The sequence below is a fragment of the Varanus komodoensis genome, unplaced genomic scaffold (assembly GCF_004798865.1).
Source record: "Varanus komodoensis strain SLA01 unplaced genomic scaffold, ASM479886v1 scaffold4, whole genome shotgun sequence".
NCBI classification, from domain to species: Eukaryota; Metazoa; Chordata; class Lepidosauria; order Squamata; family Varanidae; genus Varanus; species Varanus komodoensis.
The window spans coordinates 6608825-6626589 of NW_025335941.1; the positions used below are offsets into that span (position 1 = coordinate 6608825).

General features: G+C 39.4%; 1 protein-coding gene across 11 annotated transcripts in view; it reads right to left on the reverse strand.

The window, feature by feature from the left end:
* Window positions 1-9543: 9543 nt before the first annotated feature.
* Window positions 9544-17765, reverse strand: part of CFAP47 (cilia and flagella associated protein 47) — a 260884-nt gene continuing 252662 nt past the window's right edge. For all 11 annotated transcript variants that reach the window (XM_044441887.1, XM_044441885.1, XM_044441877.1 and 8 more), the window contains one exon: window positions 9544-9886. In XM_044441887.1, the coding sequence (XP_044297822.1) occupies window positions 9677-9886 (210 nt within the window). In that variant the 3' untranslated portion in view covers window positions 9544-9676. The remainder of the gene's footprint in view (window positions 9887-17765) is intronic.

Here is a 17765-nt window from a genome sequence, read left to right on the forward strand (position 1 = left end):
CACATTCAATTCCCCAAATCTATCTGTCATCCTATATTTCAACACTCTGAGAGTTTAACAAAAAAGAAATTATTAATCTGTACAACAACACATCTTCCAATCACTTCAGATCCTCTACTGCTTTTTTTTCTTTTCCAAACTCCCCTCCATTAGTTCATTTTAGCTTGTTTTACTCATTTTAGTTTGTTGTTTCACATTCTCTTTTATGTATTCATTCATATTTGAAAAAAATTCAAAAAAAGAGAGAGACATTCGAAGGTTTAAGAAAGATGGTTTAGACAGAATTCCATAAATTGTTCTGTGTGCGTGCGAGAGAGAGAGAGTTTCTTTTAGGTCATGATTTTTGTACTTAGATATTTCTCATATTCATTATAGATCATGCTGATACTTTGGCAGTTCCATGTAAGAAAATACCTTATTCCCACTTACTGACATTAAACATCCTGGAGTAAGATGAATGAAACAGCCTGGTGTAGCTTCTTCTCTTTCACTTACATTCATGCACAGCTTTTGCAGCCCCAGATGAAAGGAAAACTAAGAGAATCACAATCAAGGATTTTAGTGCCCAATCATATTCAGTTCGCATTCTCAAATGTATGCTAAATGTTTAATATTGCCATATTTTAAAGCAGAACAACAGATTTATGTCTTACTGTTTTGTTCCATTGGTAATTTCTGATTTTAATGGAGCTGCAGCTGCTACTTGCCAAGCTCTGTCTTTTACATCTTACAGAGAAAATGGTTTTTCCATCACCCTGACTGTCCTTGATTTGTTTACCTTCTACACTCTAGATAATATACCCATTTTTCCTCAAGTGTTTTAAAAGGCAAAAGAAAAACCTTACTGTTCCTCCCCTTCTCTAGGTTTCAAGTGCTGCACATATGTGACTCACCCTAAATAAGAGAGAAGCTGGAAAATGAACCAAAGTCTACAAACCAGAGAATGGCTGCTTAATGCACTTGGGGAAATGTGGGCATGGGGAAAACAAACTACTAGAAGTCAAACTACCATGCCTGGCATTGCATTTGTATTCAATGAAGTGCCACTGTAATATGCTAGAATGTCAGACTTTGGGGGCTTCCAAATAGATGACTCCTAGCATTGGCAGTCAAAATACATTGTGTACCTTTTCCATCTTATCCTCCTGAACAGATGAGCTATGCTGAAAAAAAAAAGACCAGTGAAGAAGTGGTGGGGAAAATGTGGGGTTATAAATAGAAAGCAAAAACATCAGTGGGAGGAACCTACCCCATAACGTTCCACAAATAAGGTAGAGTGACTGAACAATAAAAGCTTTATGCATTTATTTGCTTGCTTGCTTGCTTGCTTGTTTGAATCACAAGTTGCCTTTAAAGTAAGCCCTTAAGGTAGCCTACTGCAAAATCTAAAACAGTAAAACCTTAGATTTGAGTTGAAATCCCCACTATCCTGGGTTACTTTGTAGGTTACAATACAAAGCTCCCCCTGCACTGTCCTGGCTAGTCTTTCTTTCTCAGCCTAGCATACCTTAAATAATTTTTGCAGTAATATGGATGTGGGGGAACCACGCCTGCTTCTCTGAGATCCTTTGAGGGCAAGCAAGATAAATACAGAACAAAGCTTCCAGTCAGATGATGTCTAGTTTTGAGGCTCTATACAGTCTAGCACAACACTGGCACACAATCCACATTAAAGCAGGAGTGTACAACATACAACTGTGTTGACCATGGCAGTTGTGTGATGTGCTTTCACCTATCTGTGGCCCACACTCCAGAAATGGGCAAGGCCGAAGGTACAAGCAGTGGGGCCAAAAATACAACACATCAACATATCGTAGATGAATGCCTGTATTACTGGTAACCAAGCCTTAGGAGAGACATTTCAGTCTTTTGGAATGGGGCAGCAAGAACTGCACAAAAGCCAGGAACCCACCAATTGGTAGCCAAGAGCAAGGGGGCAGTGTCAAAATGAGGAATCAGTTCGGGCCTTAGGCCTGAAATTTTCAACCCCAGGTGAGCAGCTATCCTTGGTTTCTTAATTCAAGAGCCTTACCTCCAGGATTCTGTCAGTGAAATCATCACCCTCTGTTTTGTTCCCTCCCAGCATCTCTTCAACCTTTCACTAAATTAGCTCGGCTCCTTTAGCTCTTTATATGAATTATTAAGTAACCCACCACTACACCTATTGGGTTTTGTTTGTTTTTGGAGTTCTTTCTTTAACAAGGCCATTCACAGAGGAAAAAAAAAATATTTCAGCTTGTCCTTTCAGTTTTGCAATTTCTATCATACCCTTTGCTATCAGAGATGGAGATCTCTTCCTGCTACTGACATCCCAGTCTGTGTCTGACCTTAGTGTTGTTAGTACCTGCCAGCATTTTCTTCTCACTTGATTAATCCCATATAACCTTGAGAATTATCTGAGCCAGATGTTGAGCAGCATAAAGACTGCAGACACAGTCTACCTGTGCTGACTGCAGTCCCTGTATATGGAGGCTTCTGAATGTGAAACGGTTTTTGTGTGCAAGACTGTTCCATGTTCTCTAATAGCATCTTCTAAATAGAAAGGTGATTTAGCTTGCCTTTCCAAATCTGCCACTGCGATGTCTGTGGGAAGAAACCTGGAGAAGGGGGAGGGGATCTGTTCTGGTGGGTGGGCTTACCTCGAGGTACTAAAAAAAATTCAGATGAGAAGAGTTCAGGTTAAAGCCCCTTTTCCTGCTCAAATCAGTCCTCAGTAAACTCCAGATTAGATTTAGGGGGATGAATCTGAACAGAGGAAGAAGGGGCAAGAAGTGATCTTCAACGCTGTCAAGGCAGAACATGTTCAGCTTTTTGGCTATGTCAACGTTCTGAACCTTTGCCTCGCCATGGTAGATAGATTTTCTGTGCAGATAGATTCAGTTTGCATGGATGGCTGCAGCTATGGCACACTGCCTGAAATGCTGGCTTTCATTGTTTTTCTGTTGGCACCGCTAGGTACCATGGCAGGAATGGGGAGGAGGAAAGGGTCTTGTCAGGCACTGGCAAAGGACTGGAGTGCACGTGAAAGGGTGGAGGAAGTCATTTCACATAAGGTTTGGGGATTGCACAAGATCACTTGCCAGTTCTCATCAGTTCTGTCACTGCAGATCCATTACCCTTGCAGGCTTGCTTCTGCAGGCGTGCTCTCATGCTGTGAACATGAGACCAGCAATTGCCAGTGGCTTAAGACTCATGTAGGAAGTGGATTAGCATGTGCTGGTTTGGGCTTAATGGCTGCTATTCAGGAAAAATACAATGAAAATAGTTTCCATGGCTGCTTATAAGCCATCCTGGGGAGGGGAATATGTTCATGCTGCTGCCAGATTCCAGCCAGTCTTTTTGGATATCTCACTAGGAAGAGTTAAATTCCTCCTCCATAATGGCCTTAACCGGATATGCCATGCTTCTTTAAGAAGGCTGCCACCTCCTTTACAGTGCAATCCTGCAGATGTCTATTCAGAAGCATGTCCTGAAACATTCCCCTACATAAGTGTATAGAAGATTGCAGGATCAATCTCAGCTGTTGCTTTCAGTGTCTTTATTTTCTTCCCTCTGAGATCATACATATTTATTTATGCTTGGTTTATATCAGCAGGCCCTACATGTTGTATGGATTTTAGTGTGCAAAATGGCTATTCCTACCCCATGTGTATCATGGTCACTGGGACAGAATGATGGTTTATGGGGCACTGGTGGGAACTCCCTTTGACAGGGAACTTTACTGAATATGGGGAGGTCAAGAGTGGAGTGGATACTGTCATCTTTGAGTTCTTGCCAAGACTTAATTCCTCCTTGTTGGTCAACCATGTCCCCATATGTTACAAGATCATTATGTTTCCTTGAGTATTTACCACAATATGGTTCTATTGGAGACAGAAAAGGAGAAATAGGAGGGCTAATATTTCTTCTCATGGAATACCAGACCCTTAACCAACCAACATGATTATTATTTGAGGTCAATGTTTTTTGATAGTTTCTTTAGTCCTTAATTGCTTATCTATTCCTTCTTCAAGATCTGCTATTTCCAATTTCACTAGTTTTTCATTAAAATTAAAAATCCAGTTTGTAATCCAAACCAGACCAGCTGTGTAATAGTATAGTTTAACGTCTCCTCTCTTTTTTTCTTCTTGTAGAACTTTAAATCTAATCCTTGTTTGTTTTCCATTCCAGATAAAAACATTCAGGTTTTTTTTGCCAGGCTTGTAGATTTTTCCCTGTACTGAAATTGGTAACATTTGAAATAAGATATTTCAGATAACTTTGGCAAGACATTCATTATTATACTGAAAATTTTTCCCAGCCATGAAATTTTTAATTTAGACCATCTGTGTAAATCCTTTTGGATCTTTATCCAGGTTGTTTTATAATTATCTTGAAATAATGTATTATGTCCTGTCACATTTATACCTAAGCACTTAACTGAATGAGAAGTTATTTCACATCCCCAATTTTTTTAAAAAATACATTCCTCTTCCTGTTGTTAGAAACGTCAATATGATTTTCATTTTATTCTTGTTATTTTTAAACCAGAAAAGAATCCAAATTTTTCAATTTTTTCTATTATTTGTTGTAAAAATACGTCTTTTTTCTTTGAAGACATTGCTGCTATTAGGTTCTCCCTAATGTATGCTTTACTGGCTTCCCATATTGTTATGGAGAGAATTGTATTATTTTGTAGTATTCAGTCTGAAAAAAACTCTTCCAAATCTCTTTTGCATTTCTTCAGAATATCATCGTGTAGTAGGATATCTTGTAATGTAAACTATTCTACAAGTTTAGTTCTTTTTCTTTCTTTCTATAACCATTTTTCCTCAGCAAAAATACCTGGAAAACTTCTCTTGAACCACAGAAACAGTATGCAAATTCTGTTCTTTCCTTCTCAGCTTCTTGAAGATCTCATCTGCTTTTCACATTATACTGCTATATGTTTCAGCCCTCCATCTCACCCTATCACCACTAGATTACCCTGTTACAAGCTGCATGTTGTTATTGGCAGGACAATGTCTACAATGAAGTAACCTATGAAAGAGGATGTTTTATGCTGGGTAAGGCAGCAGAGCCAAGAGATGAATGGAATTCCTTTCAGATGAATCTTTTATGGATCAGCAGATTTCTTCAGAGTTATTTAAAAAGCAGTTAACATTCCATTAGCAACAAACTGTGATCTGTGTCAGCACTGAGAGACTGTTCAGTCATTTATTTTAGAGCAAGAAGTCACTGCAGGGATAAATGCAATTATTAAAGATCTAGCTGTCAGATAAATACCAAGTCACAGCTAGAGTGTTTATCTTTTTGATTTTAAACGTTAAGTTTACCTGTTCATATCCTATTGAAATATTTGTATATTCCTTCTTGCTTCCTTCAGACAATAAATGATTTAAACAAATGCAGTTCTCATTTTTTCAATCATTCAGTTTGCAATCAACTTTTCTGTCTGAACTTCTCAGAAATGAACATATATAGTTTTAATGTTATCTAACTGCAATTCTATTCTACTCAAGATAGCGCAGCAGTATCTCTCTTCCAAGCTAGACTAAATGATCCCTGCTTATCCTAATATAGAAATTGAGTACAGATCTATGGGTAGTACTGTTGCATCCAAACAATACTACCCATAAAATTTCAACTGTAACTTTTCCACGATTAACTGTAGCAAGAGTTAGGCTCAGGCTCAGGATAATCCCAACTTTCACCAGTCAAGTAGGTGCAAGTGTCAAGTCTTACAGGGTTGTTACCAGACAGAACAATCTGGCCAAAACAAGATGGTGGATGGAAGCACAGAAGCAGAATTCAGAAAAAGTCAAAGCCAAGAGACAGAATTTCAATCCAAGAGCAGGAAGAAGGGTGGCTTTCATCAGAGTGAAAAGAGCAGAGAATGGCAGGACACCACTACTCCAGCTTCCTAAGGGAATCTCTGTAGAAGTAACTTGTCCTTAGAGAGGTTAATTATGCAAACAACCTGAATGACAGAAGAAATTACATAATCTGAATTGCATAGCCCAGCCTTCATCTAACTAGTGTCTCCTGATTTCACTGGTCTACAAGGAGAAAGTCTCAGAAATGAAAGTAGCTAAATTTTACCAGAATTGGGTCACTAATAAAGGAAAATTAAGTCCTGAATATTAATTGGCTCCATTTTCCAAGATACAGCTTCAGGTCAAAATTGCATCAAAATAATTCAAAATTATGAGGGGGATGTGAGATTATGCTCCATAACTTTTCTGCAAAATATGATATAGCAATGAGAATGGTCATTTAGTTCACTCTGTGAAATTAGATGTGGTTCAGGAGGAGCATACCGTGGGGTAAAGTTCAGGTCCACTGACATTGATGGACCCAGATCAACTGCATCCTGCACATTGTCTTTATCATCATCTGAGTCTAGAGAGGAGGATTCTGGTGGATCTAGAATTGGCAAGTCCTCACAATGGGGTACAGGACACAGTGTGGATGGAACATTTAGATATTCCATGGTCCACTTCTTGGGATCTCTTTTGCAGTTGGGGGAACCATGCAAAAATAGTAGTCACTACTATGATTGGTGGGTTCCCTCCACACCACTGGGACTGCGAAAGGCATGGACTTTTTCATCTTGTTTAGCCAATGACACAGATAAGGTGCACATGTAATGCAACAGTAATGTGGGGCCCAACTCTTCTCCTGATCCCCTATTTTGCATCCAAAATGTAGGTGGTATGTCTTTTTTACCACTGCCATCATACTGCACTTTTGAGATGCAACTGTAACCTCTCCACAAATGTATCAGAAGTTATCTGCATTGTTTACACAGTTTTGAGGCATCTTGGCTTTGGAGAGAAAATACTACGCAACTGTTCCTTGGAAATGTTAGGCAATGACACTTTCACAAGCCGCCGGATGTAACTGTATGATGCGTAGATTCGACCAAGACAAATGTACCATGCAATAAAAGAACAATAAATTACAGTTATGTGATATTTAGTCTCAAAGTGAAGATAAAATTATACACTTCCATGTGCTACCACTTTCATTGTTCTACCATATTTTGTCGAGAAGTTATGAAGCATCATGCTCATCAAACACCTCCCTCCCTTGTAGGCAAATATACTCACCTGTGTAAACATCTTTATTGTGAAATATCTTGAAAACTTTAGCCAACCAGCACCTTTATCATCTGTTTTCTAATTCATCTAATCAAAATACGTAAGAATTAGCACATTTTATCTCAGAAGTTGATAGTTTCCCAAAATTTGTAGACCAGTGTTTTTAGGACTGAGACATTGCCCATACGGGATGGGACTAATGGGGGTTAAAATTCAAAACAGCTGGAAGTTGGGGAAGGCTGGCATAGTCCAACATCCTTGGCACAAGTTCTAGCATCCCTGATAATAAAGCAGATACATTCACATGGCATGCCAACCCACCCTGGCAATGAGTGGGTTGATGACAATACACCCAATCAGACAAATGGTTGTTTGCTCCCTCCCTTCTCCTCCTCACTGCCTGGTCCTCCCTCAGGGACTGCCTGGTTGTCTTCTCAGGCAGTACCAATTTGTCTTGTTGCTCCCTATAGCAACTGGGAGTTGATGTGTTTTTCCACTTTATTTCTCCTTCTCCTTCTGATAATTATGAAGACTGGATATCCATTTAAAACAAATACTCAAGAAAAGGGGGTGGAGGGATTTATCCTACCCTGGCACTGGAATCTCAAGTTTCCCTAAAAGATCCCAGCCCAATGCCACCATCTTTTCTGCCTATTCTAGGTGTTCAGGAAAGTGAAAAGTGTATCTCTTTTACTGAATTATGAAGGTTTGACAACCTCAGATAAAGATAATTGAGTCTTTGCTGGACCTGACAGCCTTTTGACAGCTGTCAAAGTGAAGTTCAATCCCCAATCCCTTATTGGTGAGCAGCTCACTCACCATTGCCCATTACCTACAGTGAAGATAACCATCTGGGTTTTGATGAGACGCTAACCTATTATGGGTAAACAAACCCTTCTATAGACCATGGGTTATACGGGTGGCATGTTGGGAAAAACAAGCATGTACTTGAAAAGCTCTTGCCATGATTGGGATTCATGTTTATTGCCTCAGTTCTCCAACAAATGTTTTAATTGATTAAGGCATTGGTGTCAATGAACCCTTTTTTCTTTCTCCTTTTTAGCCCCTGTGTAGCTATGCAAATTTCAGAAAACAAGTAGCTGGGAATGCAAATATAAACCCCTATCACCACATGGTGGTCCCAACTTGGATAATTTATTTTACTGTAAGACAGAAAAGGTGTTGGTGATACACTTAAATGTATTGTGCAGTTTCACTCAGCATAGAATTTTGACCTTGTTTGACCCATGAAGCAAAGAAATAAAAGGTTCCTCACAGACTGTAAGGTATATAGTTTTCCATCATGTCCGGGGCTGCAGATTGCTCCATAAAATGAAATGCAGAATTGGTCACCTCTACACTAAGTTCATGCCCTCTAATCAGAACTTCCTGCATCACCAGTGCTAAACCTGAAATATGTGACATCAAACATGGAACAAAAGACACAATTATAAAGACTTTTGCACAAGTCCCCTCCTCCATGCAGAACAGTCCCATCTGAAACATGCAAGTCCCTTTTTCTGCACATACTCTGGAGCATGCACTTACCTTACAATCCCCCAAAACTAGCAAGGTTCAGCACAGTTGATGCAACGTTCCCTGTGCAACTAAGTCCAGATGAAAATCTGATGTCAATATAGCATTAACATAGATCACAGCCATAATTCATACAGGACCGGACTCACGTCATGCCAATTCATGTTCATAGTGGCCATATATCTTATTGTGAGGAAGCACCACTTGTTGAATGCTCTAATGTATGTTGGGAGTTGATCCAGATCCTAGCAGCCTTCATGACTGACTGAATTTAAGTGTGTCTTACAGCATTTCTCTGCCAAGTATAGCTCAGCCAGAATCTCTCCATTCTTGTGCAACTGATATTTCACTGTACTCCTGCCAATGAAGCTGACACAGCAGAGACAGTATATCAGTAGCCTCCACCAGTTCCACATCATCAATATTATAAATGCCTCCTGCGGGGCATGCATTCCAAATGCCCATGCTGTTTGCAATGCTTGAAACAACTTTTTAAAATCTGAAATTCTTAGGGGTAGTCTGCAAAAAGGGAAACAGGATGCAGAGAGAAAGCAACAAAACTAGCATTTCTAGAGATCATTGCTATTGCATTGGCATTCCAGGTGTCATTGTAGTGAAAAGTACAATGCATTCATTATGAAGAACATCAAAATGACTTTAATGCTGAGCAGCCCCTTTCTAAGTGCTCTTTTTAGCTTCCGTGCTATCAGTTGTGGCTTGTAGCTGTATTGTATATTTGGCCTGCTTATTGCATTTTCATCACTATGTTAAAAACAGATACAGTGTTATGCTATAGTCAGGGCATTGCGAGAATGGTGCCAGGCAGGGGCAGGGGAGGATAGCCATCAAATCCAAAAGATCAGAAAAACACAGGCGAAGATTCTATCACCTTCTCCAAGAAGAAGAAACAAACCTCTACACCTACTTGTTCACGAGCATAATTGCTACAGAATTTATTTTACAATCCAGTATATATATTATGTGTGGTATATAACGGTATCTGTTAATGTTTGTTGCAGAAAATACCATTTTTGTTTAAAATGCAGACATTGTTCATTTCATTTTGCTCTTGATACGAGAGGTGCTCCTTTGATAGTGGAAGACACTCCAGTGGATAACAGTTTCATATTCTCACGTACAAAGTTACGTTGGCGCACCACTGCTGATCTTACGTGTGTATTCCCGCAATCCACCTTTGCTGATGCAGTTGGTGGCACTGTTTCTGGCGGCAGGCCATTGATCTCATACATCCACTGCATTGCTGCTGTCTGAAAACACAAAGGAGACGTTTCAGCAGTGGAGGTGTTCATAGTCATTTACTTTGAACCATACAACAGTTATCTACCACAATGCCTGTAATTAGGTCATTCATTGTTCCCCACATAGGGGGTGACTCAAAAAGCCACATTACCGGAACTGCACCATGGTAGAAGAACACATTACCATGCATAATAAGCAGGGGAGAACATTTCATTTTATGAACTAAGAGCAGCATGTTAAAAATACGCATACTGTCTGGCGCTCTAGGTAATCTAAACTCTTGTTAATGTACAACAGTTTGGGATGCAGTTTTGAGGGAATTATTGCACAGCAGGAGGTAAGCCAAAATAACAAATGGGCTGCTGGCTTTGTTTGTACCCCAGGGATTAATGGGGTATTTGAAATAAACTGCATCAACTTTTAGCATCTTAGATTGGGTTAAGTGAGTCATCTCACATTATAGGTAGAAAAATCAGCTCAGAGAATTCCATATCAAAAACTGAAACTGGAGTGAGACATGTGGATACATCATATAGCAAAAAGTCTCATTTTTGACAGAGAAACAGGAGTGCTCCCCTGCTTAGCATTGCACACATTGCCATAGATTTGTATACACGCTGTACAAAGACCCTGCCCTAATCTATCTTGTCTTATGCATGTGTCTCCAGCCTCAGAACAGAGTGGGGTGGGGTTATAGCATATGCAACAACAGTATCGGTTTGTGGTACTAGCCTGTACTGCCTATTCTCTGTCTCAGACAGAACAGTTCCTCCCACTTGTTTCAGACATTCAAAGCCATTCTTCAGAGGAGGTAAGATAGCAACATATGAATTGCTACAACAATAACAACAATAACTCCTTTCCTAAGGACCTTCAGTTTGTTAAAGATCACACCCCATGTGGGATTCATAAAATGAATTGCACAAGAATTTGCCTAAGACCCCCTGCAGCTTATTTCAGTTATGATGATACACATCTGTTCAGAACTGCTGGTGTTTCATTCCTCATCACCTAATGGGACTACTAAAAGAAAGTTGGGCAATAGCACCCTCCAATAGACACACCATTGTAGGTTTGTACAGAAATAAAATGACCAGTTGTTCTAGGTGAACAACACATATATCCTGAATTGCTCTAGCTCACTGTAGCTAGTCAGCAGATATGGAGTATTACAGTATTTCGTGCTCAGCTGTGATTTAGGATGATTTAGGATGATGAGAAATCAGGCACAATGCCACCTGGATTTGTGCATTTTCTGTTTATGTGGAGCCACAACACTGGGAATGTCCACCTCTGCTTTACGGTTTAAGTGTATTATCCAAACTCTAAACTGTGGTTAGACTTGAGTACAGTTAAATGAAATAAGCTGATTTCATAAGTACACTTTGAAGTTGGTTTGTTGGAATGAACCATAATGAAAACTAACCAGCGTTTGCCTGGGCTAGATATCACAACTGGCTGAAGTTAATTTTAAACAAATGGAAGATTCCAAACTCCTCCTCACAGCTGCACATAAGCCTCACAGCAATGCATCATTTTAGGGATCAACTATGCTTTGGTGTTACATTGGAATGAGACCTAAACATCAAGCACAGATTTATGCTGCCTCCATTCTTTCCTACCAAGACAGTCTCGGAAGATCATGTCAGGCATTATTTCACAGACATTTGGATTGTTTCCTGTGAGCTACCATTGTGCTCCAGACTGTCCTTGGTAATGCTCAATTTCTATATGAAGCCACTGGGATTATCTAGATCTTTTGCTATGTGCAGTAACATGCTGAAGAGACCCAGTTACATTATTCATTATACAAGTGATTTAGGATAAACCATCTTAGTCCCTAGCTAGTATCTGCTGACTGTAATTAAATGATTGAGCAAAATGGATTTCAGCTCTATCCAAACACCACAGAAAATATGCTAACTGCAAATCTTGCAATCCTTTACACTGGTTCAAGCTTTACACTGATGACCTTGTAGGCATTGTACCAACACTGGAACAAGTGCTGATGGAGGGGACCACCTCGGTTTGGCAAAGACTGGCAAATTCCAAATTATCAATATAGTAATTAAAAACATGACACAATCCTCCCATATTAGGGGCTATAACATATCACTTGTTTGGGGGAAAGTCCCAAAAGTTCCCCCAGTTGTATAGTCACTCAAGAGAAATAATGGGTTGAAATGGAGAGATAATTTTTTGCCTCTTCAAAATCAGACATTCTGGGCTTTAGATGCCATACACATACCCAAGTTAAAATGTACAAATGACTTTTAAGTGTTGGGTTAAACGACTTAAAGGCAAAATGTTTTGCTTTTCTATTTTATCTACATGACAAGAATTCAGCTAAAAGTGAATACATATGCTGCATTCACTAGGAAAAAGTGGATGTTTAAGATTTAGATAAGAGGGGATGTAGTTCACACTGCTTCAGGATTTGAAATAAGCTGAACTGCTTCCCTCCCTCTCACAACTAGGAATAGCACTGCCTTATTTCTGAGCCAACATCAAATTGATATACACGTGAGTGAAGTACACATCTTCTTCCTTTCAAATGTCATTTATTGGCCAGGAAGAGGAAAGGGTGATACTCCAGGAATTCAGAGAGGAAAACAGGAAGTTCTCTCTCTCCCTCCACCAGGGAGGTACATACTTCGGAAGAGCACATGAACACAAGAGGCATTACAAAGCACAGTATTTCAGAGTGCTTCTGGCTGGATGAAACCAGACATCCCAATACACCAGCCACATTTGCAGATGGAAGATCAGGAAGAGCAGTCTGGTAGTTTTCAGGGACATGATCCTGAACCTCCAAATCTTTTTCCATGGGGAGTGAGTGAAGTAGGAGCTGTAATTTCCTCTCCATTTTATTCCTTTATCAATATTAGGAGCAGAACTGTTTAATGTCACCCTATCTTTCCAAAATGCTTTGGGAATTCTTGCATTCATGAGGTACATTCATGAGTCAACAGCTGGAGCTCCATTAGCAGTGCTGTCACTGAAGCTACCAGTAATTAAAGAAAAAAATGAAAAAAAAAATAGAAAGCAGTTATGATGATGTGTCCCCTTGCCCTGGAACATTTGAACCATTTTAGTTGGCAAAATGCCACCTACCTCCCCAAACTGGGCAATCCAGAAAATATTGGGGGGGGGTTTAGCCCCAACTACCAACATTGCTAAACAATTTAACCACTGCCAGAGAGGAGAGGGGGAAGACCTTCTCGCTGTATTCAGGGAAACTTTGCTGCTGCTGTTACCAGCTGAACTTGTAAGTGGAGCTTAAAAGGCATCAGAAGGGTTTTGTGGCTCATGAGGCTCTCAGGGAAAGAGGATTTCTTCTCCCTTTTGGATTTTAATATGAGCCAGGGGAGACTTCAGAGAGCTGTGTGCTTAGTCTGCCTTGAGATGACTATTATGAGTGACAAAAATGCCTGTTTCCCATTTGATAGGGGGGGAAATAACCCTTTCAGTATGGCCACCAACATCTTTATAGGATAGAGCATATTTTCAGTACTGGTAATATTCATTCACATTGTTTCTGATTCAGATCTAACTCAATTGTATCTAATTCAGATCCATACAGTTTTTAAACCGAACTTCATTTTCAGAATCCAACAAGAAATTTAGTACAGGTCTGAAAGTGAGAATAACAAATGCCTAAAGTAATCATGTGTACTGTCCGTAAGGTGCTAGTTAGGAAAACTGTCATTAATTAGGAAACAGCTGGGGTTGAAAGAATTTCTAACAATCAGATTTCCTTTAAAGAATATTTTAAAGCTAGATCTGGACATTTGCAATGTTTTAGCACTCATTGTTTTGGGTACACGCTTCCACTTTTACTGCCATGAAATAACTATATTCTTGGCTTAAAAGGCAGATTAAGGTTGACTCTGAATCAATCATTCCTTTTATTACTGATATTCTGGCATAAGTGCTATTGATTATGTAGCTAAACAAGATAACCCATGCACGAGTAGGAAGTATCAGCAGACTGGGGAGAACCATGACGTTTGCAGTGGTACTAAACATACTTAGAGTCAAGGGGCCCCAAAGCACTCATGGAACGCTGGGTGATGGTGTCCAGAGAAACTCAAGTAGATGGATGGGAATGGAATAGACTATTATGATGCCTGGTGCTTGATTGAAATTATATACAAGATCATTCTGTACAGAGATATAATTGCAGGTCTTCCATTGTACAAGTCATGATCAACATTTTTCGATACTAATTATGTACAATAGATCAGATTACCATAATGTGAGTTTGTTGACAAAATCCTAAAAGAAAAAAAGAATCCATCCCCCAAATCTCATTTACATTAAGTATTATTTATACAAAATGCCAGGAGCTACAATCCTGTGCACATTTACTTAGTGCGCAGGAGCCTGGTGGGACTTGCTGCTGGGGAAATTTCCATAAGACTGAGCTGCACAATTATTAAATCCCTGCTGAAAACCACATTTAATAATATACAATGAGAAACACATTTCATTTTATATGAAATGAAATGAAATATAATGCAGATACTGATTTGAACCAGCCCAAATTCTTTATACCCGAAGATAACACTGGCAAAAATTAAATAGCATTCTCTAAGATGAGCTAACTGCTTTATTAATTCCTGCACAAGGTTAAATGGTTTATATTTCTTGGATATTTCAAGGTCAGAGAAGAGATTATATCAGCTGAACTTACAATGTAACAGATTCATAAAGCTACGAAGAAATCATTCTTGCTCAAAAAAAATATTTAAGAAAAATTAACCCCATTATTCTTATCTATGAGTTTTGGATTTAAATAAGAGTTGTCAATCAATTGCTCTTAACACCATTTCTCATTTTGATATAAGTATTTATGACTAAATTACCTTTATTTGTTATAATCAAGCATTTTATATAACACTTTCTTTTGTCTATGTAAATATGTACACAAATATATGACTGCTACCTACAATCTGAAGCCTGTAAACAGTGGAACTATATTTGAATTAAGTTGGAAGAATTACAAAATTATTTTAGACAAAAGCTACATCTAAATTTTTTAAAAATACATAATTCTAATTTTAATTGTGCTGATTTTCATATAATGTTCTTATGGAGGGGTTTGTTATTCTTTTTTTTTAGTCCTAAGGCATCTTTAGGTTATGTTAGCAAACAACAACATAGAAATAAACAAACACATAGATAAAGCAATGTTTTGTTTGTGTAAGTCAACTGAACATGTTCAAATTTAAGAATGCTGAATTTCTGTTCTCCTTTCCCAACATCAGCCTCATAGGCTCGCTTCAAACATGGTACCACCAATAGCCATCAACCAGGAATTGATAAATGGTACCTTAGCGTCCATGGCATGTGTTGCTGAGTGGCAATGCATGTACAACATTTTCAAAAATGACAGCAATGCTATCCCACCACCTTCTACCACCAGGAAAGCACTATTTCACCTCTGAATCAACATTTTAAAAGTTATTTTAGTTCTATGAATATAGTGCAAGGATGGCCTAAGAGCCCACTATATTTTTTTCGGCCCAAAAGCCACATTGGCTCCAGGTAACCGAAGTGGACTCATAGATACAACTTCAGGAACATGTTCCCAGCTACACAAATACATTTGATCCATATCCCACACACACACTCACAGAGGCTTCCATTCTTGCAAGCATGCACATACACACACCATTTGGAAAGGCAGCAAATCGACCATCAAGGGGGTGGGTGGGGCGAGTCATTCTGGTTCCTGACTCCTAGCCGAGCAGACCAGGGAAAGCTGCCCCAGTTGGTCTAGGGCCTCTGGGATACAAGCAACCAAGCTCCCAGGTAAGCAAGCAAATGGGGGAGGTCCCTATTTTTTCCCTTTCCTCCCATTTTTAAACTTTTTTCTCTTCACTTCTTTCCCCCTTTAGTTTGTCTCTCCCCCTGCTCTGTTCTTTTCCTTGTAACACCCTCCCATTCATTGTTAATCTTCAGGGAAGGCAGGGGAAGCACTGGTTGTTACAAGAGGCCCAGCAAGCTAGAATCAGGAAGGGGGCAGAAAGAATGGACTGAGAAGACTTTGTGGTAGTGATGATGTGCAACATCTGTTCAATGTTTGTTTTTCTGCCTCATGTCAACATGGCTTATACATGCTACAAGTGCAAGGTAGAGGAAGAGGTGAGAGCATTAAAGCAGTGAGTGTCCATCCTCAAGTAAATAAAAGAAGCTGAAGAGTTTTTAGACAAAGTGGAGGAAACTGTAACAGCTAAGAGCATTAGAGAAGCAAGAAGTGCCACAGCAAGCTGAGGGAGAAGAGGAGAATCCTGGAAGGGTACTTTCAAACTGTTTTCAGTCACTAACAGAAGAGACAGATGAACAACCAGCTGTGAATGAACTTCATGACACACTGAGGATAAAAGACAATCAAATGAGAGAAATGTTACAGATTGCAATAATAATAATAATAATAATAATAATAATAATAATAATAATAATAATAATAGAGTGTTAGTTGTGGGACATTCCCTACTCTGCAGAATGGAAAAATATGTATGCCATGAGCCAGAAAATTGTCAGATATGCTGTCCCTCTGGAGCCAGGATTAATGATATAACCTATAGATGGATGTACCTCAAACAACCCACTGACAAATACTTCTCATCCACATGGGAACACCAACCCTGCCTGGAGAAGCTTTGATGATATAACATGAGACTTTGAAGCTCTAGGAAGGAAAATCAGAAACACTGGGACCCAGATAGTCTTCTCTCCCATCCTACCAGTATGTGAAAGAGGAACTGATGGGGAAATAAAAATCCTTGAAGTGAATGACTGGCTACAATGATGGTGTCATAAATAGATATTTGGATTCTGGGACTACAAGCTAAGGTTTCTGGAACAGACAATTGGCAAAGGATGGGCTGCACTTCAAAGAGAATGGAAAGCATGTGTTTGGCCACTAAATAAGGCCATCAAGAGGTCTTTAAACTGACACATACAGGGAAGGGAGATGTGCAGCATGACAAACCATCACCTGACAAAGACATATGCATTTCAACAGAGAAAAAACCTCAGGCAGGGCCTAACATCAGTCTTCCAGAACATGTAGGAAGAAAACTGGGGCATAACAAAAATAAACTTTGATGTCTACTTCAGGCCTTACCTGGAATACTGTGTCTAGTTTGGGCACCAAGATTTAAGAAAGATGAAGAAAAATTAGAAAGGGTTTAGAGGAGAGCAACAAAAATGACCTAGAGTTTGAAAACTAGGCCCTATGAGGGGAGACTGAGAGAAATGGATATGTTCAGCCTTGAGAAGAGAAGACTGAGGGGAGATATGATAGCACTCTACAAGTACCTGAAAGGCTGGTACAAAGAGGGAGGACAAGAAACCTTTTCTCTCATCCCTAGGACACAGAATAATGAACTTAAGTTAGAGGAAGCCAGATTCTGGTTAGAAATATGACAGTGAAATCAGTTGCCAAGAGTGGTTGGAGGTTCTCCCACACTAGGGACATTCAAAGCAAAACTGGACAGTCCTCTAAGTGGGATGATGTAACTTGCTGTCCTGCACAAGCAGAGAATTGTCCAATTGCCTTCTTGGCCCCTTCCAATTCTAATATTCTATGATTCTAAGAGAGAAATGCTCCTCTTCCACCATGACATCTGGCAATTTGTTGCTTTTCTTTCTTCCTGATGACAAAATGAGCCCTTGTGTCAGCACACAGCAAGGGCTGTCTCTGATTAGCAGCTGATCAGAGAAAACTGCAGTAACATCAAGGAAAGTGAGTTATTAGAAACACATTCAACTCTTATCCAGATTTCAGACTTGACGATAACTCTTACCCCCAGAATTTATACTGGGTTTTGGGATTTTTCTCTTCCCTTTCCCCATATGGTTTATATGTTGCTACAA